At 32.9% G+C, this 17,925-nt stretch overlaps 1 protein-coding gene across 1 annotated transcript; it reads right to left on the bottom strand.

The window, feature by feature from the left end:
* Nucleotides 1–567: 567 nt before the first annotated feature.
* LOC110462368 lies at nucleotides 568–4,271 on the bottom strand. Its single transcript, XM_021516300.1, has 4 exons — nucleotides 4,246–4,271; nucleotides 2,279–2,375; nucleotides 1,268–1,481; nucleotides 568–933 (listed from the first exon to the last, which is right to left on the bottom strand). The coding sequence occupies exons 2-4, from the start codon at nucleotides 2,349–2,351 to the stop codon at nucleotides 804–806; spliced, it is 417 nt and encodes a 138-aa protein (XP_021371975.1). The 5' UTR covers nucleotides 2,352–2,375; nucleotides 4,246–4,271; the 3' UTR covers nucleotides 568–803.
* Between the last annotated feature and the right edge of the window lie 13,654 nt (nucleotides 4,272–17,925).

Genomic DNA, 17,925 nt, shown 5'->3' with positions numbered 1-17,925 from the left:
TTCTAATATAATCAAATTAATTGTACTGGTGTGAGAGTGATACATTAACATATTATCGCATATCACTGTCGCCGGTTGTGTCTCTTATTTAGATATATATATATATCTTGTATCGCATAATAGCATAATCATTCCAATGCGTTGTAACAACAGCTGTTTGTTAGCGTGATCGCTAATTAAATCTTGCAAGTAATATGATAAGTTTATTTATAGTATACAAACAGTATATCATTGGGTGTTGTATTAGGTGATTGTTGTACACAATCCAATGTTCGACACACAAACTCGCGTGTATTGTATGTGTCATGTGTTATGAATATCTCTACTTAACTTATGTATTAAACCTATACGGTCCTTCCGGACAGGTAACCTGGGTATTCTAAATCACTTAAATTCTCTATTACTAAGTTCAGCCTCTCTTTACGTGAACAATCATTGAGGTTTTAATTGTCAGTATATATTTTAATGACAACACAGCATTACGAACCTAATAGACAAAACACACAAACCATCTTATGAACAATTACTTTAATGTTTTTCATCTGAATTAAAATAAAGCATCGTTCAGTTAATATCCATCTATTCGTCATTATTGTCAAAGTATGGAATTTTGTCATTTAATCACATGTTGCTACTTATTGTATAAGTATATAAATAACTACAATAGGTATAACATTAAGTTATAAAGTTTCTTCATTACGTATAAAACAGGTGCATTTTAAATGCCTGCTGTAATTATATAAATAGCATTTAGCACAGGTAATAAATTTGTGTATCGAGAGGTATGGAAATGTTTCCGTTATCTACATCATTCCTTCCGCTATTCTGCCATAATGTCCAGCATAATAGTCTCCCACCGGATTATCAGCCGCCATGGCCGTGCCTTGACGTCCACTACTAGACAGCGATAAACCTGTGGATCCTCCAGAACTCCTTAAAAAAATAATCATAGAAAATTATTAACAGAATACTAGGTACCTACATCATTTCCAATTATTACAAGATTTCTTGTACATTCCTCACGACTCGATATGAAATATCATGATTGCATTGGATTTGAATAACTTTTCGTTTCATATGAGTTTTATGTAACTCGTCCTTTTGTTTTCACTAAAGCCTTGTTTAAATGTATCCGCCAATACCAATTAAATTAAACTCATCAATCTTAAATGAAATTGCAATTTCTTTGCAATTAAAAATATATATAATGAATGGCCGATCCAGGCGTTAGTCACTGTTGCATTCATGATTATTTTGCTTTACTTACCGGGCCATATAGCCGCTAAGTCCACCCATTTCGACATCAGACTGCATTGCTTGCTGCCGTTCCTTCATCATTTTTCTCTCCCTAGCAGCATTAACTGTCTGCGATATGAAGCCTGGTAGCCATTGCAGCATAGGGTTACTGGTCAAGTTGGCCATGACGCCCTTTGGGATGAACTTGCTAAAGAAGTCCGAGGTGGACCCTTTACCAATATGACCTAAAACGGAAATCGGTAATATTGAAATAGGAAACGATAGTTTCATCCTCGAAAAACAAAACAAGAATTAAAACATCTATCTAGCTAACAAACAAACAAACAACATTAACAAGCTATAATTATATCACAAATTATGTCTATATTGGGTGAACTACGTTCTTAGATCCTATGATTGTTATAACCTTGTTCCAGTATGCAAAAGGATTGCAGTACATTCAAGTGAATAGTATTGGTTGAAAATGCCGTTCACTGAATACGACTATTGTTCCTCTCACCATGACTTAATATTATTATGAACTAAAGTTGATCGCAAGATTCCAAGCTCCGTCCAAACATTTTACAGAATGTCAACAAGATAACTATGAGTATAAACATACAAGTACCATACATTTACATTTAGGCCAATGTTTCTTACGAAAATAAGTGTTAATCATTCATTAGGAAAACTATATACGTTTAAACCTAATTCTTTATTCGGAAGAACGATAACTTAACAGATACAAACAAGATTTTATTTAGTTAAATTGTTTTCTTTTCCTAATACACATTTTACCAAATAGCATCCAATGGGCGTAGAGTTTTCAATGTGCAAAACATAGGCACATCAAATAAAATGTCGTAATATACTTATTAAATTATTCGTACAATTACGTACCTTCTCAAACATTATCTCTTGCGTTTTGTTAAATAAAGTAAAGTAGACTTTAATTGATATTTAGTTGAAAAATAAATAAATAAATAAAAATAAAAACAAATAAAGCAAAAACAAACAAGCATAAACTTAAAACACAATTTACCTTCGAAACCTCCCATTGGTAAGGCCGATGCTAACGCTACCACACTCAAAACACAAAGTAACCTGGTGAACATTTTTCCAGATACGTCCAATGCACACTGCAAAAAAGGTTTATACTGCATTGATAACAAGTGTCCAAGATACCGCTGTTTTATAGCTGTCGCCTTCGTTACTGCAGTAAATGTTACTAGCTCTGACTGCCAACAAATACAGATTCTTCTTGCAGATATTTACAATAACTTGTTGTCCATGTGACTTCTTTTTAACGTCGATTCAAAGAGAGAAGATAGAGTTCAACTTGTCATGAGATTTATACACTCAGCATGTTTTGCAAGGTGATAATTAATTTTGCTTGTATTTTTAAAACATGCGTGCATGTTCAGGCGACAGTTCTCGTCAAAGTGTGCACATGTTCTATGTTAACAAATCTTGATGACGTTCCCACCAAATTAGGACATTAAACTCCAGTTAAATTGGAATCCGTTCAATAATCGAATTGTGTTCAAAAAATAAATGCTCCATTAAGTTATAACGTGAAATGCTGAACACAATATCTAGTGACTGTATAAATGCCACGCGTCCAAGACTATATCCAATGTCAGAATGTTTATCAGACTAGTTGTACATCAACCGATATCACACATATAGGCCTGTCATCGCCCACGCAAATCTACTGAAGAACGATTGACAGCTTTTCCCAATTAATCTGTCTTCATGTCGCATTTTGGTCTGAGGTCAGCGATAAATATGTCATTTGGTCGTGTGTAGGGGGACGTGAATGACGATGTGGTTTAGCATAACATAATTTACTCTTACCATATGTGTCGATAATTATTTCAAAACTTTTTTTCGCTAATGTAGGATTTTTCATGTATTACGCTCACACTTAATCCTGCAGTCCCGATCGGAACATAATTTCAAAGATAAAAGTGACCAGATATCGCATTGACACAGCAGAATATTTAACATTGCTATTTCACTGTTGTAAGATATTTCACTGGATTCCATTTATCTACAAACCCGTCGTTTTAAAGGTACGTTCAGCAAATTGCGTTTCTGAGTTATTACCATTAGAAGACCACTGCGACAATATGTCGTAAACCTAAATTTTATATTATACAAACAATCAGACAAAACATTTGTTGTATTATTTAACTAGTATATATATATTCTGCATATATCTGTAATATATCCCGATAGTGATATAAAGTTATAACAAAATTAAATATGTTTCTCTTTCCAGTTTAGTTGGTGATTACTTACACAAACAAATACATCTGTCTGTTATTTTCTTTCTAACTTGATTATATATTAATACACAGTAGGATTAAAATATAATTACCAGAATTTCTGCACATGTTGCCACTTAACAAAGACTATAGATAAATAATATTGCATGTAACTAAACGAATCCAACAGATACCAATTGTTACGTATATAGTGATATTTATTTGTGTACACCTGCCTTACATACATTTGTATACCTTATATTGTTCAATATTAATGTCAGCTGTCCGGATGACAACACATAGGTGTGATGATGTAGGAGGGAGCCGACATACCCGGAGAACACCTGATCCTTCTTTATGTCCGATCCGGAAATCGAACCCCGATTTTCTTGATGGAAAATAATTGCACTTTCTGCTGCCAAATCCGACCATCCTATCTGGCAGTCATTTTGGCTGCCGCAGAACCGGTCACGTTATGTCGTCAATATGAGTTGTCAAGATATTTTAAATGTTGTATATCTAATTATTTCACAAACAACAGTCTGCTAGAAACATTACGTTATGGTGTTACTGATATCTTTCCTAAACTTAGTTGAAATAAACTAACACAAAAACCGCACACTAAATTGAAAATAAATCGAAACACCGTACTATCGACAAATTTGCACGAAACATGTAACGTTACCTCAATATTTAAAAAACGAAATGAAAATGAAAGCTTTACGACAGTTGAACTCACCTGTATCGTCCTTGCAGCCTGATTGCGATATGTAAGATTCAGTTTGAGCTCGCACCTATTTATACGTGTGTTGCTCGAAGTGTAATAAATAGCGGCGTGCACCTGTTAGGGCCATGTGACATTTTCCGTGATGGAAGAGTCCTACTTTTCTCGACAGTGCAGATGCAACAGTTTGACATAATTGGATTAGACAGAATATTTTTCAGTCATGAACGTTCCAAATATTTGGGTTGAACAGAAATGATGGAACTTTTCTGTTATATTTTCTTCCAACTAATGCGGTCAATGTGTTCATTCACATAGTGACATATTATGCTAGAATTTTAGAATGTGCTGTGTAAGCATTATATTTTTATTTCATTATTATATGTATATCATTAGTGTTTTTTATATTTTGCTGTCTTCTCCAATATGCAGCTTAACTTTTGTTTAAAACTTGCTTATTTGAAGGACCTGTCGAGTATATGGCTTTGTTCTTACGATACGACACGGTACGACAACCATAACACAGTAAGTTGCGTTATACAATAGCAAAACCCTCGGGGTTTTTTTGTTGATTAATTAAAATGGGGGGTTTCTGACCACGCTGTGGTTCTAGTTTAGTTAACCCTTCTACTCGAAAATTAAAAACCTGTCGCAAGAGAGTTATATAAATCTGTTTCCTATTTAATCCGCCATCAGTTTCAAAGGTAATTTAATATGTCGGCTGGGTCAAAGGTTAATCGCTCCGTCGCTTTTTAGCACACAGTGCTTTATTTCTCTGTTGATTTTAAAATGGAAATCGTTTTGCCAAAACGTTGAATGTTATTTCAGGTTCGGTTTGATTTAATGGAAAAGTGTGTGCATGTTCATATCTTAACTTTTTCAAAAACGTACATTTAAACTTACATAACATTCCATTTTTATATTCGCTTTCACAAATCCTCGCTCATAGCAAAATCGTGTCTGAATCCAATGGCAACGATATTTCTAAACATTTTCTTCAGGTTGGTAAGTTTAGATTATAAAACGTTCTAGTTACACAACCAATAACATAATCTATGTGACGTTTCGAACACTAGAACGATATGTACACTGTCACCTTCATCAGACAAATGACCAGTGAAGCGTATGCACACAAAGGTGTAAAATGAGTACGAGTTGTCCATGAAATCGATTCAGATCGAATCAGAAGTTAGGCGTCGTACGCACATTGCTCAACAGATGTGATACAATAGTCACAGAACAACAGGACAAAACACAAGAGCAGAATCACATCGCTAGGGCAATGAGAACATGTGCATATCCGGAACGGGCCCTAAAACGGGTACAAAACAGTGTCAAAGTAAGGAGAAGAACACGAAAAGCCCAATCAAGGATAAGAACAAAACTTGGGTTTCTGTATCTTTCCGGTGTTTACCAAGGCGGACCCCAAAATACGACGCGTTCCGAAAATGCACATGTTCTCATTGCCCTGGCAATGTGATTCTGCTTTTGTGTTTTGTCCTGTTGTTTTGTGACTATTGTATCACATCTGTCGAGCAATGTGCGTACGACGCCTAACTTCTGATTCGATCTAAATTGATTTCGTGGACAACTCGTACACATTTCGCACCTTTGTGTTTATACGCTTCACTGGTCATTTGTCTGATGAAGGTGACAGTGTATCTATCGTACTAGTCATCGAAACGTCACATAGAACATTTTATTGGTTGTGTAAAAAAGAACTTTTCATAATCCAATGGCAACGAACTGTCTCATACAGTTTACGTAGAAAACATTCACAATCTATACAAACATGCATAAACATGGGAATTCTACAAAAATGAATATTGAAATTAGATTCATTACATTTAAGAGGTACAACAATGTGGGACCACTAAAACGATGCTTTCAGAACATGTATCAGAAAAGAAATTAATGAATTGTCAAAATGGTCACTTTGCTTTAAAGATACTTAAAATGCCATGTAAAGCATACACGTTTAAAGTAGAGAAAGCATAATGTCTTTGTCATGAACTGGTATAATATATGGGTTATATAATACTTGATAAGCGTCCTTTTAAATCATTGAGTCTTAAAGATATATTGAAAAATATTGAAATTCAACACTACAATCACATGTGTTTGTATGTAAATACTAGTAAGCAATCGACAAAATAAAAACAATTGGCATGCATGTGGAGATATTGAAAACGTTCAGTTTTAAATCTTTTCTTTAAGTTAGCAATACGTTGCGCAACTTTCTCGGGGGTGACTGAAAACTGGGGGAGCGTTAATTGATGTGCCTAATTAAAACGTGCCTTACTTAAAATGGAACTTGATGAAAAATCTCGGGAGTTTTTTGCTGTAGTTTACGACTTTGGAAAACCAGTGTCAAATTGTAGCTATTATAGCTACATGTTACATGTTGTATAGTGATAAAGGTTATAATCTCAAAAGAGCTATTGAAATCAACTATGTAATTACCGACACCGAAAAGAGAAAAATAATATGTTAACTTTCCAGTACACAAAGAGCCTAGTAAAGATTAAATATTCTCATGCTTTACAATTTTGAGAGCCTTTTTATACCTGATCATAAATATAAATTTATGTATATGTAAAATCTGAAGACAGCTGTCCATCTGCAAATGGTGGTATTTAAACTCTTCTTTATCAAAGTAATGATGATTGTATTGCTAATACTAACATATATTAATGCATTTCCAATACTTGACCAAAATACTTTTTCAGTTGCATTAGCTTCTATAACCCTTATTTGATATGAAATTCTTTATTCTAAATTCATCATATCTAGCTCTGAAAACGAAATAATCAATTCGGTATGAAATATAACCTTCTTGGATATGGACAAGATTATGTTAACAGATTGATTCCAAACCTGATAAGAGTATTGCTCTTAAGAACCTATGTATGTGCTGTTGTGTGGTTGATTTGGGTTGGTATGTAATCTTGAACATTGAAGAGGAAAAGGATGGAGAATTCCTTTGAAAATTCATGCAAATGCTTTGTGCACGAGCAAATGTTTCACATTGTCAGCGAAGATCGGATAAAAATCTTTCACGATTGCCTTACACAGCGCACAAAATGTACCCACTATCAGGGCCAGATCTGGTTTTGCCTTAACAATGTAGCCAAAAATCGCTAGATGAATAGTCATGTATCATGTTACAATAAATAATCGCCTACCACAAGTACTCATTGATATCTTCTATCACACTTACTCATTGACACTTCCTACCAAAATATCCCATTGGCACATTTTACCACAATAACTCATTGACGCTACCTACTACAATAACTCATTGACACTTCCTATCACAATAACACATTGACACTACCTACTACAATAACTCATTGACACTTCCTACAACAATAAATCATCTACACTTCCTATTACAATAACTCATTGACACTTTCTACTATAATAACTCATTAACACTTCCTACTACAATAACTCATTGACACTTCCTACCACAACAACTCATTGACACTTCCTACAACAATAAATCCTCGACACTTCCTACTACAATAACTCATTGACACTTTCTACCACAATAACTCATTGACACTTTCTACTACAATAACTCATTAACACTTCCTACCTCAATAACTCATTGACACTTCCTACCACAACAACTCATTGACACTTCCTACTACAATAACTCATTGACACTTTCTACCTCAATAACTCATCGACACTTCCTACTACAATAACTCATTGACACTTTCTACCTCAATAACTCATCGACACTTCCTACCACAATAACTCATTGACACTTTCTACCTCAATAACTCATTGACACTTCCTACTACAACAACTCATTGACACTTTCTACCTCAATAACTCATTGACACTTTCTACCTCAATAATTCATCGACACTTCCTACTACAATAACTCATTGACACTTTCTACCTCAATAACTCATTGACACTTCCTACCACAATAACTCATTGACACTTCCTACCACAATAACTCATTGACACTTTCTACCTCAATAACTCATTGCCACTTTCTACCACAACAACTTATTGACACTTCCTACTACAATAACTCATTGACACTTTCTACTACAATAACTCATTGACACTTTCTACCACAATAACTCATTGACACTTCCTACTACAATAACTCATTGACACTTCCTACTTCAATAACTCATTGCCACTTTCTACCACAACAACTTATTGACACTTCCTACTACAATAACTCATTGACACTTTCTACCACAATAACACATTGTCACTTGCTACCTCAATAACTCACTGACACTTCCTACCACAATAACTCATTGACGTGACATACTTCAAGACCTCATTCACATCTCCTACAACAAAAGAAACGCATTGCCACTTCCTACCATGAAAACCCATTGCCATCTTCCACACAAGTAGACATGATGTAACAATTAATACATGGCAAATATGTTTCATATTAGGACCATTGAAGAACGGGAGAATAGATTAAATATGATTTTTGATAATTGAGTAATTTCTAAACCTAGTGGCATTATATGTATTTGTCGACGAACAAGAATAGTTCTTTTACTTACCTTATATTAATTCTACCATGTAATTCTCATTATTTAGAAGCAAAAGCATAACTGTTGTGAAGAAAAAACATAGCAAATGTTATTTATATTGACACGTTTGGATATTTTTTTTCTGTTTGCCATTTTTATCCATTGGGAATCACCATATTCATACTTAAAATTATCTTATAAGCCAAATAGGCAACTACGAAATGAGGGATCAAAACATTAAGCATTTTGAGTATCGATTTTGTCCTTTTGTTACAGCTATGGTTATATTTTCCGGAGACTGCGGAAAGCGGTGCATTGATAAATTTATCAATATATATCAACAAAAATATACTATTTTAAATTTCCTCACTTTAAATATTCGAACGCTTTCGAAATGAATTAAACTTATACATTTGCATAGGGCAAAACGGAGAAATACAACATGATCGATATATGTACAGTCAAAACAGAGAGTTATTCCTCTTTACATATGTACTCGATTGTTTACTGTTAGTTACAGTCTACGCTGAAGACACTGATTGTTTTCGAACTGCAATAGGATATATCATGTTACTCTTAAATAGTATCTAAAATGTGTTCCTTGTTTGGTGTGGTTTTTTTATATAAATTTCGTTCCTTTTAATACATCTTTAGTTTAAGTGAACATTACCAAATTAGGGAGTTTAATAGAGGCGGTATCTTTACAGATGTAGACTCATAAGCAATTTTGCAGTAAATCAATTTATCAGACAATGTGGTAGTTTTCCCAAAATATCTTTTTTAATCAAGTTAATTTTTTATACAAGTTATAATAAAGCAGTGTTAATATACATCCTTCATTTGAGCACATTCATATTTTTCATATTTTATTGAAGAAGCATACATGGTATCACTATCGATACATGTTATCATGTGCGATTAGAAAAACGAAGACAAGTTTGAAGTCGGATTTCCTGAAGATTTCATTTTATATTCAAAATATAGGTACTCATTCAGTCAGTTCCTATTTGTGTTATGAAAGAGCAAGATTATCAAATTTCAAATCTAAATCAGAGAACATACATCCTTTTTTACGGTCTGTGATTCACCGAGTTAAGCATTGAACTGCTTTCAGTTGGAATTCATAGGCAATATGAATGCCAATTGGACAAAGGAATATTGTTAGTAGGGTTATATAGTAATAATACATACAATGATAAATATTGAATAATTATTTCCAAACACAGTCAGGGCTGTCAGAAGGCACTTTAGAGTATGTTTTTGACTCCTCGTAATTAGATTTGACCCTCGCATTTGAAAGGACATGTCTATTGGACATGTGGTTTGGCCTTCATAGTTTCAGGGGAAATGTGTTTTGACTACTGCAATGACTGATCGCAAGGGTTTACTGAAATAATAATAATCAATAAATTGTCAAACACATATTTGTACAACGACTTCAAAAATGACCATTTATAGATTTGAAAAGACTTAAGGGAAATCCATGCGAGTGTAACTGAATTCTTATTTTGCATTTGTGAGGCATCGTTATGCCACTAAAAGACAGATATATATCGGTCCGGCATTGAAGGAAGAAGTGGAGACTTATGTGAAGACATTATCATCCACATACTCATGTTTAAATATTAGATAGAGGTTGCCAGTCCAGTCAGGTTTCTCTTCTTTTCAGTTTGACAGTGGCTGTCTTACCTTTCTCATCCTGAGGCTTTCTGTTTTTGAAATTGAACTAGTTTTTCTAGTTAAAACCAAAAACAATTAATATATATCATCCATTTTCATTTCAAATATTAACCAAAAACAGCTTTCTCTTTTTCAGTTCACATATTGAAATTCGCTTTTATGCATGCTTATTACAGACAAGCTCACCAGATTATGTGACAAACGTGATAACTTCCTTTCCTTAGCGGCAACATAGCAGCCACTCCCCTGATAATGGAGTATATATCAAACAAACATTATGATGAAATATTACTTTACCCTCAGATTCCAAGTGGATAAAATTCCTTACAACATCATTGTTTGCTTTCAATAATTGAAAAATGCAAATGATAGAAATTTTGACCGGAATTCTAAAACCAAATGCAACTCCAAGTACAAGCTATGGATATACATTTGTTTATGTTACTCTATTCTTATGCTTAAATTGTTGCTTTATTTACTGTTTACAAATTCACTTAAGAATGTTATTTACCTGACCTTTCAACGAAAAAAAGGAACGGATAAAAGGTTCCTATTTATGAACTTTCAGAAGAAACGTTAATTACAAAAGCAGTTCCAATGTGATCACACAGGAAGAAATAAATAATGTCTAAATACGAAAATTAAATATAAAAATATTATTCTTCTCTCATGATGAGGAACTCATTCTATGTTATTCTCCTCTCCTAATTGCAAAATCTGTTGGTGATTCTCCATTTTGCAAACAGGCGTTGCGTTTAAACGTTGGCTGTGTTTTGCTTGTGTTTAAACAGCAGTCTTGTATAAATTGTCGTAAGTTGGGTTTTTTTAAATACCACGAGGCTACTGTATCACTTCACGAAAAGTTACACAATAGAGTTATGGGTGTTGTATTGTCGTTAAATAAATGTTGATTAATTAACAATGATGATGATCACAATCTTTATGTGACTTTAGTTTACATGACCCTACAAAACAAGCCACTAAAGGTATCTTTACGCAGTTTCCAGATTCCAGTTAGTTTGCAGTCACCTTCAAAGGTCTATAATATGTCATCAGGCTTAGAGGTCAAAAGTGTATCTTTAGGTTCAAAAGTCAAGCGCTCCATCTCGTCTTAAATAATGTTCTATGTCTCTGTCGACTTCTAACATAAGAAAACTATTACAAATATGTTAATTTTATTCGTTTTTGGTCGTAAACCGTCGAAAAAACGCATATAAACGTATATAATTAAAAGAGAATTCAAGTTCACTGGTCCAACTCTTATGAGAAAATAAAGTATAATATTGGAATTCATACAAAGATAATTATCAAGTATTGATTACATCCCATGACACATAAAAGCACAGTATCTGAAACAATTATTCCGTAATTTTAAGAATTATCTTATAAATACAACGAAATGAAAACAAGTGTCAAAATGACACACTTGAAATGTTACGTAAATCATAACGTTTAGAGCGGCTGAGAGCAGCAGTTTTACCATCTAGGACCACTGTATAGACTGTTAGATACTTTAACATTTTTACAACTCATTAAGGATTTAAAATATATAGACAAATATTGAAATCCTTCAATACAACTAAATGTATGTGGATTGAAAGAGGCAGAAAACGATGGCCAGACATGGACATAATCGTACTTAAAGCCTGAGTAAGCTTATCCTTCAGCGAAAAATGCGTTGCGCAACAGGATTGAGATTAACGTTAAGAGCGAGAACGTTGATTAATGGACGCGGTAAACATGTTAGTGTAATTTGAAACGGAACATGAGAACAAAGCGCCCGTGCTTTCCATTTTTTTTTTTTTAATTAATGATAATGAAGCCTTCCCTTTTGTTTAGTCTACAGAACACCAGCGTGTTTAAAACCCTCTGTTATATATTACACCTCGTTAGACGTAATTAGGTAATTATTCTTGTACATGACTTCTGAATTAATATCTGACACCGTTTCACCTTGAATAACTTTGTATCCGCCGACAGTTACTAACTGTGTATACTTTCAATTATTGTAAAACTGATGACAGAAATATTGTTTTGCTAATACGGAACTAGACGTACATGTAATCAACTCCATCTTGTATCTTAAATCAGCTCGAGTAAATAGCCAAACGTATTTATTTAGTTATTATACATAATAGGAGTTTCCTGTCATGTCTTACTCCTATATGTAATACCACTGATTCTAAAATAGGTAATATGTAAGGATGATACACCACCTATGTTAAATAACCCGGTCCGACGGCCTCTTCTTCTTCCTCTCTACTCATACCAATACCGGTTATTTCATTACTAATGACTTACGCATTGTGCATGACAACATTGTATAAGGTTTGCTTGCCAAACGTCCAATACTCTATTGGGAAGCGTCATCCTTTAACTCAATTTCTAAACGATTATGGTTATTGTCAAGGTCTATGCTTCAGGATAGTGAAACAGAATGGATTTAATTCAGGTGGATACTTTTCTAGATTGTATTATAGGTGTCTGTCATGCATAAAAAATAGATGTGTATACTCCATTTAAGTACGATGATGAATGTATGATTTACTTGATCCGGAATACTACTACGCAAAGTTATCTACGAACAGATATTGTCAAAACAGTTTATTCAATATTCAGTCACGGCGATGATTATCCGATGTTTGAAAATAGACCATAAAAGAATAACAATATAGTTTTTATTATCGAGAATAATAAAAGATAACTAAGACCACAAGTGGAATGTGTAAGCATGGTCACCAACATAATATGTACAGTCAAACAAAAGAGTTACCTCCCTTTACTTGATACCTGTTTGCAGCAGCAGCAGTTACAGTGATAGTATTATTATGAAGTATTAATCTAATAATAGAAACAGACATAAGCTTTTACTCGACACCGATACCTTTCCATTACATTACATATAAGCATATGATCATAAATATTGTAACATAAAATGAGTTACCAAACTGGAATGTTAAACTTACTGCCTTAAAAAATTGAAGAGTTACTGAAATAGAAATACAGAGCAAAATATTAACTTTTTTTTTCGAAATTCAAAGCACACATCGTATGCAGTGTCATTTATACACATTCGTAATTTTATTTAACGTGTTTAACAAGAATGAACAATTTAATTGTATTTATCAAATTGTTTTCTTTCTTAATACATTTTTATGTTTTAAACATGCGTATTACCCACTAACTAATCGTCCAGAAACTTGACCGTGTACCTTTCACCTGTAATTTAGTAATGAATGGATGTGACTGATAACATAATCATTGTTATGACCATTCTTCTCATACGCTGAACTTAAACAACTAAACGCATCTTCGTAACATAAGCAATTATTATACATGAAAATTAGAGCTGATTTTTGTTTGTGGCTCCTGTGCAATGTAACTTAATATTCGAAAACAAATATCTTCATATTAGCTGTGTAATTTATTTCGTCATTTCAAATGTTAATCCACTGTAGAATATTATTTAGACGACCCTCAATGGCTACAACTAGCACCTTAATTAATACAACACCATTTAATCTTTTCATAGTTTGTTCTGGATTGACTTCTTCCTCACGTTGCTCTTTCGTTTTGTTTAAAATATCTATTGAATAGTATATGTTTTCATAGGAAAAAATCAAGCAACAGTTGAGCTATGTGATTATAAATTAAACATGTTTAGAATATGGAGGAGTTAATATTTGAGGGGGAAATGGTGGTATTCAGCTTATAAATTTGCAATTTCTAACCATTCTAGCCCCCGCGCTAACACTCGAGCCAACAAGAGTAATCAATATAACTTTAAGTTGTAAGAATAAATGAAATGTATATCATAATCAGTTAACAAATCCGAACTGTGAACTGTAATATTGCATTCACGCCACCTAAAGGTTTTGTAAACACTGTTTAACGATCAGTTGTTGAGGTATATTGCTGTTATTCGCATGTGTTAACGTTTTGTTGTAATATGTGTACTGATTCAGTATTTTATAAAAAAATATCTATCATTCCTCTCACAACATTTCTTTTAGCAGGTATTTGAAATTACATTAAGTGTATAAAGACCCATGGCTTTTTATGGGTTTTTTGTTAACTGTTCGCTATAAATACCAAAATAAGAATAAATTAAAAAAAATAAAAAATTATAATACAAAACACTTTTCAATCAGGATATGTGATATCTTTAACTTGACATTCCTCATGCGCATTTTGGGACTTTCATTAATTAAAGCTGACTTTTGTAAATACTTGATAAATGTCCGAAGAAACTTACAAATTCAAAAAGTTTATCAGAAATCTTCAAGTATTAAGAAAATGGGCACGTCTGGTTCTACAAGATATTGATGACAGCGACAAACTGTCTAACTAAACAATTTCTTCACATTTTTGGAGACGGACATACTTGAACAGTTGTTTGATTCTTAATTCATTTCCTCTACTTACAAGCTGTTAGTTTGAAAACGAAACATTTTCAACCAAACAATGACTAATACGTGTCTCGCTGAGTGCTGAAATTTCGCATTTTACATTTCTGTTAAAGTATCTTAAAACGATCCTTTCCGGTATAAGGTCAAGTAGTTCTGTATAGCATTGTAGTATAAGCGATATTGAAATGTCCCAGAGTGAATTTCCCCAAACATCCTTAAGCAGGAAAGTTATAAAGATGTTTAAAACTAATATACGGAGGGGAGAAATAAAGGTTTTACAGTTTTATTATTAAAATACTTGTTTTATTGGTGCAGTAACTTTTCCTACTTCATAACAGTACAACACTTTCCCGCTGTATTATAAGTCATAAGAAAGATTACTAAGCAACTAGATATGTATGCAACTATTCCTTTGATTTATAAACTGTAATATAAATGATAACACAATTCTAGACATTTCGTTGAAATACGTATTTGTAAACAAGAATTATCCTTTTAAAAGATCAACGGCAGAGTGTGTTATGTATGGGCTTATAAATCTTTAATAACTGTCTTCTAAGGAATTGGGTTTTTTTTTGGTGATTATTATTTAATAGTTAATTAATCATTCATTTGGACGGACAATTACAATCTATATCGCATACTTAGTTATCCATGCGGAAATTTAGCCTGAACTGATCGTACAACGGAAGGTAACTCGTAGCTCTCAAAAAAGGAATGTATGAGATCATGCGATTGGTTTTGGACAGGTTAGGAATCAATTAAAAGCTTTATAATTATGTACCCCACGGAAAAGCTACATTTTGTTACCACTCTCTTTAATTTTCCTATTTAAAATCAGATCAATTGTTAATCCGATTTCATGCTGGTGATATTCAGTCACTTCTGTAATTCGGAAAAAATCAATAAGTCTGTATGAGCTCTCAAATCTAAATTTGATTAGGAAGGATTCTAATTACGTGCTACTACATATGCAAGGTGTGTGTTTATTGTTGAAATAACATAATACCAACAATACTAGATGTTGTTGTGTATTGGTACAATGTGTGAATAAGTATATAAAGTGTTTTTGAATGGGTACATGAATAGTGGTAAACATGAGGGTGTGTTTTTACCTATTGTTATATCGATATTATTTATGTAATGTGTTGTTTTAATGGTTGATATGTTGCTAAACAGTGTGCTACTAAGTGTGTAATTAAGTGCTGTTTTATGAGTAAAATGATTTATGTTTCATGTCATGTTGGTTTTTACATCTGATTTACGAATTAATTATACTAGTCAAGAACAGACTATAGATATAAAATTGCAACATATTTTTATTTGTACATGTAAACCGGTAAATATTTGAACACATTTTAAATATCGTGCTGATTAATATCATACAATTGTACTGAGCAATTAATAAAGTCACGATCAAAAAAATGAAAATAAAACACACAAAGTAAGATAAAATAAAATACAAATTAACATTTGACATTTGAAATTACAACATCATACTGTTATAATAGAAGAAAAAAAAGACATACAAAAGCATTGTGCTGTATTTTGTAAAATATAACAACGTGTTGTTTCAACACTGATTAATATAATCAAACGTGGTCTACGAACATAGCAGCTCATAACATCTTAACAGATAATACTGTGATCTGTTCAGTTTACATATGTGGTATGCATATAACAAATATAAAAAATAATACTATCATACATTCTCAATGCCAGATATTATAAAGATATTAAATTGTATACCTCATCACTGTATATAAATGTAACAATAAACTTAACGTGAATTGAGAACAAATATCATATATCTGTGAATTTCATAATCATGTACATATGATCAATACCAAATAAACACACATATAAAAATGTATAAATACATATTCTAATTATGAGACAGAATATATTATCAGCTATACTGGCCTCAATCCGTCCTATCTCTCCGAGAATGTTCAGGTTTAAATACAATAAAATATCGATATAAGGCCAACATTAAAAAAGACATCGTAAAATTTCGTATATATATCAATGGAGGATAGTAAAACATTTGTTCAAAACATTGTCAAGAAAAATGTCATATTAAAACATCAATGTACGTTTATCGTAGAACAGTAATGAAATGATGATGAGTATTATGTCGAGCTGGTATTGAACAATACCGTACAAGTATTGTATCTGACCAACAGTGAACGAATCAAGACAGCCATATCTCTAATTAATAAATAATCGCGCCGATAGCGGTCAGAAATGGTCGAAACTTTGTATTGGTTAACAATTCCAGTTGCATTCAGATTCTGCTCATCCATTCCACAGCGCTGTTCAATAGTGCGAAATTTGCACATGGCTCTTTTTATTGAATCATGAAGTTCCGTTAAATTTTGTCCGTACATGCCATTGTTTTCGGCATATTCTTCATGTATAGTTTCTTCTAGGAAAATCATAACATGCACCAGATTCTTATAATCATGAAGAAGGGCCACAGAAATCTACAAAACAAAACAAAGGTAGATATTAATGCATTTTTAGGTTTGTGAACGTATCGTGTTTCACAATAACAAGCTACGACAACGCAAAAATTCAAAAGGAACACCAAATGGATAAAATAAGTTAGGAGGGCCTTAATATTCCAACCACATTTGTTCCCAGCTAAACAAAACTAGATTAAGGGATGGCTGGGTAACTGTGGCAATTTTATATGGAACGAAAGCCAATATGTCCGGTAAAAAAAAGAATAAATGTTAATTTCTCTTATCTTATCGTTTATCGACTTGTTAGTTAATGTACATATTTTTTCAGAACAAACGAGAAAAAAAAAGAAGTGAAAACTTGCAACGATCCCTTTCTTTGTTAATACTGACGTAACAATGGGTGTAATTAAATGTAAACATATATTTGTCAGGAATTATACCATTACCAAAAAAGGTATGTCACGGTGTTCAATTGTAGGAACCCTTTGGTAAATACAAAATGATAAACTAGGAAATTACTTACATTTTCACAAATATCAAGGGGGTTACCGTGCAAGAAATATGAGCTAAGGTCCGGAAATCCGGTGATGTGTAAGTAAAAATTGTCAAGGTTATCGT

Source organism: Mizuhopecten yessoensis, unplaced genomic scaffold (assembly GCF_002113885.1).
Source record: "Mizuhopecten yessoensis strain PY_sf001 unplaced genomic scaffold, ASM211388v2 scaffold10771, whole genome shotgun sequence".
In the NCBI taxonomy this organism is placed as follows: Eukaryota; Metazoa; Mollusca; class Bivalvia; order Pectinida; family Pectinidae; genus Mizuhopecten; species Mizuhopecten yessoensis.
This window is presented reverse-complemented; position numbering and strand designations above follow the sequence as displayed.

Excerpts from the sequence above, each read along its gene's own strand:
- LOC110462368 (XM_021516300.1), bottom strand. The coding sequence starts at position 2,351 with ATGTTCACCAGGTTACTTTGTGTTTTGAGTGTGGTAGCGTTAGCATCG. Across the intron at positions 1,482-2,278 it reads ACCAATGGGAGGTTTCGAAG|GTCATATTGGTAAAGGGTCC; the intron begins GTAAATTGTGTT and ends TTTCCGTTTTAG. Across the intron at positions 934-1,267 it reads CTTAGCGGCTATATGGCCCG|GAGTTCTGGAGGATCCACAG; the intron begins GTAAGTAAAGCA and ends TATTTTTTTAAG.